Here is a 14,433-nt window from a genome sequence, read left to right on the forward strand (position 1 = left end):
CTAAATTTAAAACTTCCTAAAGGTCTAGGTCTAAAAAAGAACAACTAAAAAAACCCCCAATTAACTATTTTTTTTAAAGCTCCCAAAGGGGAAAAAAACTTACCCAATATAACAGGGGTCTCCAACCTTGGCAACTTTAAGACTTGTAGACTTCAACTCCCAGAATTCTTCAGCCAGCTTTGTTTTGCTGGCTGAGGAATTCTGGGAGTTGAAGTCCACAACTCCCTGCCTGCTTCATTGCAGGCAGGGAGTGGCTTGCTGATGGAATGGATTCAGGCAAGCGAAGCAAGGCAAGCGTTGCGATTAGCAGCTAAGGTAAGCAAGCTGGAGGGGAAAAACTTTTTTCCTTTTACAGGGCTCTGGCGATCCCAGCTGAGTTGCCTGATTGGCAGGCAACTTAGCTGGGATCGTCAGAGCTTGCAGAGCCACGTAAAAGGAAAAAAGTTTTTTCCTTTTACATGGCTCTGGCATCCCAGCTGAGTTGCCTGATTAGCAGGCAAAGCTGGGATCGTCAGAGCTTGGATCGCCAGAGCCATTTAAGGCTCGTCAGAGTCTTTCGGGCTGGTCTGCCTGGTTACAGGAGAACGACACCCGGCGTATAAGATGACCCCTGACTTTTGAGAAGATTTTCATGTGTTAAAAAGTCGTCTTATACGCTGGAAAATAAGGTAATTTTCTTCTGATATTAATTGCACCAGAAATTATGCCTTGTGCTTCCTCCAATCAACATTACTGACATCCAAAGCATATTTTATAATTTTTCCTGTTTTAAAAATATAATGCCATATGAGTAGATAATTACATTCAACATAAATATATCAAGTCAGTATACTTCTAAGTTCAAAAAGGTTTATAATCAGATTGACTATAATTTTAAGAAACATTTCTTTGCATTATATATTGTACAGCTGTAATGGTAAACGTTACAAAAATTAAATTATCTATAAAATATTGAGATGATAAAATAGATTAATTGAAATAATTCCCACAATCAGAACACTTTAGTCCACTTTAATCAGTGGAACAACTTGCCTCTAGAAATTGTGAATGCTCCAACACTGGAAATTTTTAAGAAGAATAGAATAACAGAGTTGGAAGGGACCTTGGAGGTCTTCTAGTCCAACCTCCTGCTTAGGCAGGAAACCCTACACCACTTCAGATAAATGGTTATCCAATCTCTGTGTGCTACCTCTGGCACACGTGCCATAGGTTCGCCATCACAGGTATAGGGTTTCCTGCCTGAGCAGGGGGTTTGGACTAGAAGACCTCTAACGTCCCTTCCAACCCTGTTTTCTGCTATTCTGTAGCACTACATGTTCTTTTGTAGAAAGTTAGCATCCACCCCTCTCCTAGAAGAATGAAATATTCTAGAAAATATTAAAAAGAAAGAATATTATATTTTTCTGGATGAGAAATGGAGAAACATGTTTTTTGAGGCAGGAAGCAGACTCACTCTTAATAGCCCCCACCCTCCTCAATAGCCCACAGCAGATGTCAGTACTTAAAGAGATAAAAGAGATGGCTAGGTCTATTCATAAGCAAATGCCCTCATCTAAGATCCAGCAAAAGTAGGATTAGCCCTCAGCCACAATAGGAATTGCCCAAAGCCCCTTCATTACATCACCCAGCAAGATTCAACCAAGCCTGGGACACAGACAGCCTACAAAGTTAGCTAAGACCTCCGCCCCTGGGAGTCTGACAGCCAATAGGATACTTGCCCTTGCCACAGGAACAGGAAGCTCAAGTTCAAAGTCCAAGAGAGGGTATGAATAACACTCACTCTCCACTCTGTCAGGTACCCAGGACTTCAAAGCTATGTGTTCCTGTTCACCATTAAACCATCCTTCCAAGCAGCCTCCATATTTCCAGTGTCTTTCTCCCCACTTGGAACTGAACCCAGATGGATATTTCTTCCAACACTTTATCACCCCCAATGGCATCTGTGGCCTCCTTTCACTTTCCTAATGACAAAAGCAATCTTGTGCCATTAACCTCATCTCTTTGGACCCTGTGTGTAATAACATTACACATAAAAAGAGGGTGAGGCTTGTGATGCTTTTGTCATTCTAATCTTCTTTTCCCCATCCCTGGTGTCATCATAACATGGATAATTGATGAGAAAGTTAAAAGTTGTTCAGCTGCTGTAGAAAAGATTTTAATATGAAAGAATTGAATTTTAATTCAAAAATTAGATTTATTCCTATTGTGCGTCTGACACCCCCCCCCCCTTTGATCAGTAACATGACCCACAAAGCAAACTAGAAAACCATGTTGCAGAGTACAGTAATCCACTTCTTCCTCTGACAATCAATGATCAGAATAAACTAATTACCTGCACAAATAATAGCAGATAGAGAAAATCCTTTCACAATACAGTTTCCTTAGGTACAGAGGTGGCATTGAAGCCAGTAGGCTTACATGAAAGGGAACAGATCTGCATATTCAGCAAAGTAAGATAAGAACATTTCCACCAGAGCTGCAAATCCACCAAATTGAACATTACAGAGGGAATATTCACACATGCACCCACACACAAAAAAATGACCCCCTCCTATAAATATTTCCAGTTTGTACCCCAATCTTGTAGCTACTTTTGAGCCCTATCTTTTGTGCTCTTGAAATAAACCTTTTCCTCTTCAAGCAACGTGTCTGCATTTCATTCTGATTTGTTCTTGTGCAACCCCAGCTCATATTGGGACCTCAAATGCTTCTAATATTGCTTTAGTTTCATAATCTTGTTTCTTGTACATAAATCTGCATATTATCATTCTTCACATTATTTACCTCCTATCTAATGTAATTGTAATGTTACTAATGACAAACAGATATAATAAAAACTCAGAATATAAACCTAAGAAGTAACATTAATCTCTGTGTAGTCATTATTTATCTACCTGCAAATGTATGGGAATAGAAGACCTATTGAGATAGGGCTACTGTACTTTCGCTGCCAGAATCCATACTGTGAATAGATGGCTGCAACACCTAATCCAATTGGTCTTCAGTATCAGTAGCCCAGATAAGGTAGCCCCATTAATAAGAATTATCTTTCTACAGAAATTTCTCAACACATTCCTGTTTTTAAAAAGGCTGGATATTTTCTACTCTTGTGTTCTAAAGTGCTTAGCCAACAAAAAAGTAGCTTTTCAAATATGCCAAATCTTTATTATGAGGACCTAGCTTTTGTGAAGATGAAAATCAGCTACTTCATTCTACATGAAACTTGGGAAAGCTACCGCTCAAAATATTACTGAACTATAATTTCCAGAGATGTTGAGACCAGAAAGAATGTAAAATTCTCCACCCCTATCCTATTCTTTAATATGAACAGGGGAATAACTGTGGAAAATAAATGTTGGGAATTTTAACTTTGTGAATCATGTGTCAATGCACTTATTTGTGGAAAAATAACATTATACACCTACATAGCGAGGTGATGCAGAAATAACAATTACTTAAATGAACAATTCTAGAAGCAATGCAAAATGTTTTTCCTGGTGCAGGAGCTGATTACACTGCAGAATCAATTGGTTTATCTTTATAAGATAACTGGAAGCCTGTCATGGGAAATGTAAAGTTCCTCCAATCAGTACAGGTAGTCCTTAATGTAGAAACACAATTGAGTCCAGAATTTATGTTGCTAAATGAAAAATTTGTTAAGTGGGTTTTGCCCCATTTTACGATTTTTCTTGCCACATTTGTTAAGTGAATCACTGCAATTGTTAAATTAATAACATGGTTGTTAAGTGAATCTAGCTTCCCCACTGACTTTGCTTGTCAGAAAGTCATGATGATCACATGACCCCAGGACACTGCAGCCTTCATAAATATGAAGTTGTCAAGCATCTGAATGTAAATCACATGACAATGGGAATGCTACAATGGTTATAAGTATGAAAAATGGTCCTAAGTCTCTTTTTTTCAGTGTTGTTGTAACTTCGGTCACTAAATGAACTGTTGTAAGTCGAGGAATAGGCCTTAATACAGGTAGTTCTCAACTTACAATAGTACAATAGTTCATATAGTGTCAGTTCAAAGTTCAACAACACTAAAAAAAGGGACTTACAACCATTTTTCACAACCCTTGCAGAATTCCCATGGTCACATGATCAAAATTTGGATGCTTGGCAGCTGTGGCAAGAAAAGTCATAAAATGGGGCAAAACTCACTTAAAAAATGCGTTAGCAACAGAAATTTTGGGCTCAATTGTGGTAAGTTGAGGACTACCTGTATTTCTATAGCTTTTATTGCATAAGCTGGAATTTAAAGGACAGAAAAGAATGCAAGGGGAAAAAAACTACTCAGTTTCCTCACTAAACAGTTACATGTGGCTATTCCTCTCTTCATTATGAAGAAAAACACTGCTTATATCTGCTCGAAAACTGTGTTTGGTATAATTACAATTGTATAAATATAGAATTAAACAATGCAATATAGTTTTGAACTGGATATCGAAACTACAGTAATTCAAATAATACGATAGTTAAATGATGGAGATGGGTAACGAGAAGACGAAGCCAGTGCGTTTCTCAGTAGTCTTTTAGCGCCGCTTCCCGCCCGCCAGGCGGACGGCAGTTCTTCAAGCCAGGCGAGAAAAAGACCGTTGATTTGTCATCCCACATGCTCCGCACCCCTCCCCTCCTTTTGTGTCAGCCATTTTGGTTAGCCGCGCCTCCTTCCTCTGCGCTTGCGTGTAAAGACGCGACCGAGCGTGGGCGAGTTACGCGCATCGCCTCTGCCACAGGATCCACAGGCGTGCTGTCTCTGCTCGTGGCCTGAACGGGAGAAGATGGCGTTGCACGTTCCGAAGGCCCCTGGCTTTGCCCAGATGCTGAAGGAAGGAGCGAAGGTGAGCGGAGATACTCGCGGGGAAAGGCAGGAGGGCGGCGCTGAGGAAGAGGGAAGGTTCCAGAAGAGAAATCGCAGCCTGCGTTCTAGGCACCGGCTCCACGCGCCGATCAAAGAGGCGGGGCTATTGGGCCTCCCCGCCGTTACTACGGCTCGCGCTGGGGGCTGCGAGCGGCGCGCCGTTGTCTGTTGCGGAGTTGATATGGAGCTCATTCTCGCTCGGGGGATTGTTCTCGACTCCGTTCTCAGCTCCGAATATACAACAGCAACGCCCAAGGCGGCCTATCGCGGCATGCCGGGAATTCTGGAGTTGCGTTGCAGAGCCTGCTGACACCAGCAGGTCGGAGAAATCTCAAGGAGGCCATTCGATTTCTGCTAGTCTTTCTAGCTGTTTCCACTCACCCGGACGTTTATGGTTGCATGATTGTATTTGTTTCAACCTTGGAGCAAGTATTTTATTAAGAATTAAGGAATTGCTGTGAAAATTGTAGGACGGTTGTAACTTCGACTGGTTACTAAATGAATGATTGTAAGTCGAGGATCACATGTATTGGAAACTTCCTGCATCATCCAATATCTCCATGTTTCTTAGACTCTTGTTTAGAACTCAAATGATTGGAAAAGAACCAGTCTGATATTGGTTGGATGAATAGACAAGTATAAAGCTCCCTGAGAAACAATTGGTGATAGTCACACAGCTTTTCTCTGCTTCTGTAAATTTAGCTGGAAAATAATAGTGTAATAGAGACGTTATCGTTTTAATATTTCCAACAATATTGGAAATTATGCAAAAGGATATTGGGATTTCTGTTCATTGACAGAATAACTCTTGAAAAAGAGCATGGTTATATGTGATGTTATGGGGAAAGTAGCAGAAACAAAATAGTTTTGAAATGTGACAATCAGGTAGGAAAGAAACATGTCCATTAAACATCTCTCCAGATGTATGGCAGTTTTTTTTTTTTTTAATTTGATTTATATTCCGCCCTTCTCCAAAGACTCAGGGCGGCTTACAATGTGCTCAGCAATAGCCTTCATTCTTTTGTATATTTATACAAAGTCAGCTTATTGCCCCCACAACTGGGTCCTCATTTCACCTACCTTAGAAAGGATGGAAGGCTGAGTCAACCTTGAGCCTTGGCAAAGCCAAGTCTCTTTTTTCTGGTCACATTATCTGATTGCAGCCCTTACATTGTTGTTTTCCAGAGTATACAGAGATGCACATATACCTAAATCTTCACAGAGGCAATACAAGGGAAGAACAAAAATATGCAGAAGTGATATGTTTTGAAATAATAGAAGTGATGTGTTCTATACCTGCCGCATCTTTGCACCCAAAGTAATACCTAAATAGATTTTCACGAGCATACATTCTCATTAGGCATTCTTTCAGAGACACATGTCACTTCATTGAACAGAATAAAATACAGAAGCCTACAATGGTTGCTGCTGAAAAACCAAGCTGCAAGAATATCAGAAATAATGGTTTCTCTATTATTTTTTTAAGATATTTCCCTCTTAGTCTTCTTTTTTAAAAAATTCTGACAGCATTTAGTCCTTTTTGTCTTAAGATAGAATCAGAAGTGGTACCGTGTTTCCCTGAAAATAAGACCCTGTCTTATATTTTTTTGAACCCTGAAATAAGCGTTTGGCCTTATTGCCATACCCTCAAAAGCCAGATTGGGTTTATTATCAGGCGATGTCTTATTTTGGAGGAAACAGGATAAAAAAATGGAAAATGAAGAGGGATTAAGGCACAAATATGTAATTTTCAGAATTTTTATTAAATTCTGTATTATATTTCATGTAATCATCTCTTAATTCTGGCTTAAATTTTGTATGTCTAGCATTATTCTGGATTGGAAGAAGCTGTGTTTCGAAACATTCAAGCATGTAAAGAACTTGCTCAGACAACACGCACAGCCTATGGCCCAAATGGTAAGATGTCAATTTTTTTAAAAAGTGTTTAATTTTCTATTTACCTAAATAGTTCCATTACTATTTAATACCATAGTATTAAAAATTAACTGGGATTCTGTAAAGTTTAAAATTGTTTTATTATTTCTCAACTGCACTTAATTTTATTACATGAATAATATTCAACGCATTCAGTGTATTGGACAGCTCACAAAAACCCAAAACAAAAATTATCTAGAAAATAAACGTGTCTTTTGTTAAACTTTATCAAATTGTCCTTAAGTACTATTTTATATGTTTTTGCTTGTTTTAGGCATGAACAAAATGGTTATTAATCATTTGGAAAAGCTTTTTGTTACTAATGATGCTGCTACCATTTTAAGAGAATTGCAGGTAACTTTTTATTGATACTCAAATTATCATTTATGATTACATTTTAATATATTTAATTGTACATTATTTCTTCATGAATTCATTTGCTAATGCAGGCTTTTTGGGGGAGAGGTACATTTTTCTGTGAGAGATTCTGAAGTAATTAACACTAGAGAAGTGTGCTGGTAGTCTGTGAGAGTCTGAAATTACTCTCAATGAAGATTTGAAGTAATTAAACGATACTACAGATACATGCTGGTGGCCTGCAAAAGGCAAGTTACATAGCATTTTTGTCCCATAAAAGATTCAGGAATAGTAACTGATATCTTGAATATGTATTATTAAATATGTTTTTTGATTGATTTTAATTGGATTTTAATATGCGTTCAATTGTTTCTTCTAATATAAAATATTCAATAGGTTCAGCATCCTGCAGCAAAAATGATTGTCATGGCTTCTCATATGCAAGAACAAGAAGTTGGTGATGGGACAAATTTTGTTCTTGTTTTTGCTGGTGCTCTTCTTGAACATGCTGAAGAACTTCTAAGAATGGGACTTTCTGTTTCAGAGGTAGGGACATTTTGTTAGATAGAATTACATTTGTTAGTTAAAATTGCATTTCCAAAAATATTCCATTTCTAGATCATACAAAAACTAGTCTAACTATTAAAGTTTATTACATATGAAATTTATTAAGTTTATTGGGGCTAATTTCCAAATAAATAGGGATACAATTGTTGCTTCTGTCTTATTTCTAGTAATTAATTTAAAAACTTATTTGAAAATAGTATCTTCTAATGCTGCCCCATACAAAGTAGAGTACCACATACATTCAAAATGTATGTGGTGCTCTGACAGACCACAAGCTTTTAGGAATATTTATGTGCTACAGAATAAGCATTTGCCTATATTTAATTGTAGGTGATTGAAGGCTATGAAAAAGCTTGCAGGAAAGCATTAGAAATTCTGCCTGATCTTGTGTGTTGCTCTGCAAAAAATCTTCGGGATGTTGGAGAAGTGGCATCCTTGTTACAAACTTCAGTAATGAGTAAACAGTGTGGTAGTGAAAGCTTTCTAACACAGCTTATTGCTCAAGCATGTGGTAAGTAATTTTACTAGTGATCTACTTAATATATTGCTGGTATGGACGGAATATTTTTTTTTACCATAAACAACCAATGGAAAATCATTTCCAATCTTGTCTTAATTCTAGGAATTCCGGTTTTTGAATGTTTGGTTTTCAGATAAGACATTTACCTCTTCATTACATCTGCAATCTTCCATGTAATAGGAAAATAATACACCTTTTATATTAAATAAAGCATATTTTCAATGAATCAATTTCCATACATTTATTCCAAATTAGCATATAATTTAAGATAGAAAAATAGAGATCTGAAAGCTAATAAACTTTACTAAAGTTATGTTTTTAATTCTTTCACAGTATCCATTTTTCCTGAATCGGGTCAGTTCAATGTTGATAATATCAGAGTGTGCAAAATCTTAGTAAGTTGTGATATTTCTTTTTGGTAATACATAATGCAGATGTTCCAAACTTTCTTGAGACCCTTAGTGTCTAAGTAATCACTTCACAGTCCTTGTAGGCTAAAAGAAATAATAGCTGTTTATTAAATAGTTAGATCCAAATTTAAAATATCCTATATTATCTTTGTGAATTTAATATAAAATATGGAGTGCACAGTAGGAGAACTGTGGGGAGCTAAATATATTGTTTCCAGCTTCTGGCAAGTTGCAGGAATACTTTGAGGAGAACTTTTAATCCTAAAACTCCCAAATTTAAGAAAAATGTTTCATTATCCAGTGTTGTTTTATTTATAAATTGTGATATTATTAAAGTTATTAAAGTTGATGTCATACATTGGATAGGATATGAAAAACAGTTTCTTAACATTCTTCAGGAATTACTGTTCCTATCTTTAAAATATTTGGTATCAAATTTTTGAAGCAGTGACAAATTGTATATTGAATGAATAATACATACATGACAGAAAAAGAGTTCTAAATCAGCAAACAGTCTATATTTTGTATGGGTAAATGAGTCTAATTTGGAAAAAGGAACAGTTTAATGTATTTATTCCTAAATAAATATATTCATTTATTTAAAATGTTAGCATTAAAATTGTTTTTAATTATTTAATTGGTGTAATTGTTATTTGTATTGTTTACAGGGTTCTGGTATTAATGCATCCACTGTATTGTATGGCATGGTATTTAAAAAAGAAACTGAGGGTGATGTTACTTCTGTTAAAGATGCTAAAATAGCTGTCTACTCTTGTCCTTTTGATGGAATGATAACAGAAACTAAGGTATGTTATGATTAACTTTGGGTGGTAATTTTTGAGCTTGACAGGAAAAGCTTCTGTAATAGTTTACAATTAGTAACAGACAACATTTCTGGATTTCAAAGGACAACATAGAAAAGAGGAAAGCAAGAAAATTCAAGTAATTATTTAAATTCTGAGGTATATATAATAATCAGTTACATAAAGAAAGCATTGTTTTATTATGTGCTCCTATAGTGCCAGGAGTAATTTGCCTTTGATTACCAATTGGAGTAGGAACATTCTCATAGACTAAAGAGTTAAAAGCAACATACAGTGCCTCATTCAGTGACTGTTTGATGGTAATAATCAAAAACCATCATGATGGTGTTGAAAAACGAATATTAAGACCAATGCCCACATCTGTAATTCACAATGTGACTGGGCAGCTTGACTATTTTATATCATTGGTCACATTTCCTGCGTATCTTTTCTCTTATAAAATATTAAGTTCACCATTAACCAACCAAAAATGGACCATTCTTAATTTAAGTAACAAAACAAATACCGCTAACAATTTGTTAGCAATTCTTCCCTTCCCTATGAGGGAAGAATCACTCTGATCTGTATCCTTGTGCCTACTATTCAATTACTTCGATAAAGTCATCTCTAAATTACATTAGCAAGGGAATGGATTAAGGGTTATTGCATGTTATTGCAGCTGCTATTCATCTAGTATTTCTGGAATATTTTATTTCTTAGTTCTCCTTTGCAATCGCTAAAACGTTGAAAGGTAGTCCTTGATTTATGGCCACAATTGGGACCAGAATTTGTCCTAGCTTGGTGCAATTGTAAATTTTATTGCCAATTTTACAGCATTCATTAAATAGATTTCACAGTTCTTAAGTGAATCTGGCTTCCCCAACTGATGTTGCTTGTTGGAAACTGGCTGAAAAGTTGCAAATTGTGATCATGTGACCACAGGAAGCTGCAAGCAGTTGTAAATGTGAACCTGCTTCCAACAGCCAAAATTACAATTGTGACTACGGGGATAGTGCAAGGGCCATATCTTTGAAGAAAGGTCATAAATCATCTTTTCTGAGGGCATTGTAACTTTGAATTGTCATTAAATGAATGAAGACTAATGAATTCTATCCGAAACAGGAAATAAACGATTATTTTTGGTAAGGCAAACATATAGCATACAAGTTTAATGAATACTAGGGAAAATGCTTTATTCTTGCAGGGCACAGTACTGATAAAAAATGCTGAAGAGCTGATGAATTTCAGCACAGGAGAAGAGAACTTAATGGAGCTACAGATCAAAGCTATTGCTGATGCTGGTGCAAATGTGGTAGTTTCAGGTGGAAAAGTGGCAGACATGGCTCTACATTATGCAAACAAATACAATCTTATGTTAATCCGGTAAGATTTACTAAAATGAGAAATCTAAATTTTCCATTTAGTTAAAATAGCACACTTAAAAAAAATCACATTGCCTTATGATTTCAAGTTACAATACAGATATGACTTAATTTCAAAAGCTAAGTTTTAATTTTTTTAGTCATTTTATAACTAATGCGAAATCAAAGTAGAGAGTCATGACTGGGAAGAATCAAATGCTTTCTTCTGTACCATTTACTTATTTTCCTCCTTAAAATGGTATTTCCTATTCCTATTTGGAACTAAAGTTAGATGTCCATTTTCAATTAACTTGATACAAGGTTTCTTAAATAATTGAAATACAAATTATAAAGAAATATGCACACCCTTGCAAAATGAACAGTTATGATATATTATTCGGTGCTTAGTTTTCTTACTCTGAACCATGTACATTTGGAAAACTTCGATTAATGTTACATAATATAAGTAGTGTGGAAAAAGTATTTTTGTATATCATGAGAATATGATGGGCACAATAGAAATCTGTTTACTAAAATGAACATAAATATTCCTGAAAAGTTTTATGTTGTAATAAGAATTTTTAAATTATAAAATGTTTTCCTTTTTGAAATATTCATATATTTTAAAGGCTGAATTCCAAATGGGACCTCAGGAGATTATGTAAAACAGTTGGTGCTACAGCTCTGCCCAGACTGGTATGTAATTAGCACTAATGTCTATTTCTAATGTGATAATAATTCTCGACATAACCATATTTTTTCTTTACTCTCACAGATTCCACCTAATTTAGAAGAAATGGGCCACTGCAATAGTGTGTATTTATCAGAAATTGGAGAAACACAAGTTGTTGTGTTTAAACATGGTATTTTTCTTTTTTTTAGTGTACCAGATTTTTTTTTGTTCTTAGAATTACATGTAGTCCTCTACTGTAGAGATAATACCTTACATACCGTATTTTTCATATATAAGACGCACCTTTTTACTCCCAAAAAGGGGATGAAAATCTGGGTGCGTCTTATATGCCGAATGTAGCCCCGCCCACCTGCTGGCCCCCGCCCTTCGGCCATTTTCGGGCAGTTCCAAGCGGCAGGGATCTGGATCGGGGCACAGCCTGAGGAACAACCCTCTTCAGGATGGTTGGGGGGGGGGGGATCTGCCCGGCAGCTTCGGGGAACAAGCCGGGCGCCACGGTTTGCGTCTGGTCATCCCTCTGGCCACCCAGCGGGCAGCTTAGGGCAGACAATGATCGCAATGACTGACTCCCCAGCAGTGTGAGAAGCCGCCGCCTAAGCCCTCTCCACGCCCAGGAGCCAAGCCGAGCGAAATGGGAGCTCCTAAAGTAAAACGTCCCTCCTCTGCCACCGCTGCCCGGATTCTCCAATGCAATTTTCAGAGCTGCGTTTCAGGCGGCAGACGGCCAGTTCCCTGCAATGTGCAGCGAGGAACTGGGAACTGTTTTGGATTTGGGGAACGGATTGCAGCGCTGCCGCCTGAAAGTGCTTTTCTTCCCATTGCACATTCCCATTGCCGTGAGGCTCTGCAATGGGAAGAAAAGCACTTTCAGGCAGCAGCGCTGCAATCCCCTCCCCGAATCCAAAACTATTCCCAGTTCCTCGCTGCACATTGCAGGGAACTGGCCGGCCGCCACCTGAAACGCGGCTCTGAAAATTGCATTGGGGAATCTCAGCAGCGATGGCTGGAAAGGAGGGATGTTTTACTTTAGGAGCTCCCGTTTGGCTCGGCTTGGCTCATGGGCATGGAGAGGGCTTAGGCGGCGGCTCCTCGCATTGCTGAGGAGTGAAGTCATTGCGACCATTGCCTGCCCTAAGCTGCCCGCTGGGCAGCCAGAGGGGTGACCAGCTGTAAATCGTGGCGCCCGGCTTTTTCTCCGAAGCTGCCAGCAGATTCCCCTCCAGACCGTTTCAAAGAGGTTTGTTCCTCAGGCTCTGTTCTGTCCCTTCCCCCAGAGCATGTGAGGGGTCTCTTTGGGGGAAAACAAGTAATCCCTGCACATCGCAGGAGCACCCTGATAAGTTTTCTGGAAAAGAACTTATCAATAATTGACGCCCTCTTTCCCAGCCAAGTCTCTGAGGCACCTCTCGCTTGCAGGAGGAGGAGCCACCTTAAATGCTGGTAGACAGAGGTAGAATTCTTGTTTTCTTGTTTTCCTCCCCCAAAATTAAGGTGCATCTTATACTCCGGTGCGTCTTATACTCCGAAAAATACGGTAATACCTCTATTGTATTATGACCATAATTAAGGCTATAATTTACATTATTAAGCAAGATAATTGTTAAATGAATTGTGCTTGATTTATTTTATTTTTTTTTGCTACCATTTTTAAGCAAATCACTGCAGTTACTAAGTGAATATGGCTTCCCCCATTGACTTTCCTTCTCAGAAGCTAGCTGGGAAGGTCACAAATAGCAACCACATTGGGGTGCTACAACCATTGCAAATACATGAGGGTTGCAGAGTATCAGAATTTTGATCAATTTACTATTGGGATACTGCATCAGTCATGTGAGGACTTGGTCTTAAGTCACTGTTTTCAGTGCTGTTGTAACTGGTCGCTAAATGAATGTTTGTAATTTGAGGACTATCTGTAATATTTACATATTTACATTTGTAAAATGTTTCTTGAAACTTTTTTTTTTTTTTGCAGAAAAGGAAGATGGAGCTATCTCAACAATAGTAATTCGTGGTTCCACAGACAACCTAATGGATGATGTAGAAAGAGCAATTGATGATGGCGTAAATACTTTCAAAGTACTCACTCGGGTGAGTAAAGCCTTGGGGATCTATAATTTGGGGTTATTTTATAATGTGCATTTACAGAATTGTTAATATTTTTGCTATCTTGTATATAATTGGTTGACTCACTCAAGAAGTTAGTCATGTTGGGAGTGATCAATGCTGGCTGGACACTTATAAAGGATGACACAGGGATGACCACAGTGGATCTGAAGGAAACGGTGCAAGACAGGGGCATGGAGAATGCTAATCCATAGTGTGTCCAAGGGTAGGACACAACTGAATGGTTGACAACAAGGATATAATTATATATTGATTGACATATTATATTATGATTGGCATTCACACAATATGCTTATCTCATTTGTATCAACTTTATATACTGTTCTATTAAAATAATGCATTCATTGTGTTTTTAAAATGTTTTTAGAAATGAGTACTTCTTTGAAGTTTTCGTGTTTCAGTTGGTTTACTTGGCATTTCATCCCAAGTATTTTACATTTCATTTTAATTTTGTAGGATAAGCGCCTTGTCCCAGGGGGTGGTGCAACTGAGATTGAATTGGCAAAACAGATAACGTCATATGGAGAGGTAAGATACAAACATATTTTTTCAGTCAGATTTCTTTTATAATTCAATGCAACTTAACAGCAACCCCCACCTCTGTTCAGACTTGCCCAGGTCTTGATCAGTATGCAATCAAGAAATTTGCGGAGGCATTTGAAGCTATTCCCCGAGCTCTAGCAGAAAATTCTGGAATTAAAGCAAATGAGCTTATTTCAAAGCTATATGCAGTACATCAAGAAGGCAATAAAAATGTTGGATTTGATATTGAGGTAAGACTAGCTACAAATTC

General features: G+C 37.5%; 1 protein-coding gene across 4 annotated transcripts in view; it reads left to right on the forward strand.

Moving 5' to 3' along the window:
• Nucleotides 1-14,433, forward strand: part of CCT8 (chaperonin containing TCP1 subunit 8) — a 30,253-nt gene that overhangs the window by 13,959 nt on the left and 1,861 nt on the right. For 3 of the 4 annotated variants that reach the window (XM_070942629.1, XM_070942627.1, XM_070942628.1), the window contains exons 1-13: nucleotides 4,699-4,849; nucleotides 6,696-6,786; nucleotides 7,079-7,158; nucleotides 7,558-7,707; nucleotides 8,059-8,239; nucleotides 8,582-8,643; nucleotides 9,327-9,464; nucleotides 10,666-10,844; nucleotides 11,452-11,518; nucleotides 11,598-11,685; nucleotides 13,489-13,604; nucleotides 14,097-14,168; nucleotides 14,249-14,413. In XM_070942629.1, coding sequence (XP_070798730.1) covers nucleotides 4,790-4,849; nucleotides 6,696-6,786; nucleotides 7,079-7,158; nucleotides 7,558-7,707; nucleotides 8,059-8,239; nucleotides 8,582-8,643; nucleotides 9,327-9,464; nucleotides 10,666-10,844; nucleotides 11,452-11,518; nucleotides 11,598-11,685; nucleotides 13,489-13,604; nucleotides 14,097-14,168; nucleotides 14,249-14,413 — 1,449 coding nt within the window. In that variant the 5' untranslated portion in view covers nucleotides 4,699-4,789. Of the gene's footprint in view, nucleotides 1-4,698; nucleotides 4,850-6,695; nucleotides 6,787-7,078; nucleotides 7,159-7,557; nucleotides 7,708-8,058; nucleotides 8,240-8,581; nucleotides 8,644-9,326; nucleotides 9,465-10,665; nucleotides 10,845-11,451; nucleotides 11,519-11,597; nucleotides 11,686-13,488; nucleotides 13,605-14,096; nucleotides 14,169-14,248; nucleotides 14,414-14,433 lie in introns of those variants that run through there. The other variant, XM_070942630.1, reaches the window with a different exon arrangement.

Source organism: Pituophis catenifer, unplaced genomic scaffold (assembly GCF_029215685.1).
Source record: "Pituophis catenifer annectens isolate HBS135680 unplaced genomic scaffold, rPitCat1.0.hap2 SCAF_4, whole genome shotgun sequence".
Lineage (NCBI taxonomy): Eukaryota > Metazoa > Chordata > Lepidosauria > Squamata > Colubridae > Pituophis > Pituophis catenifer.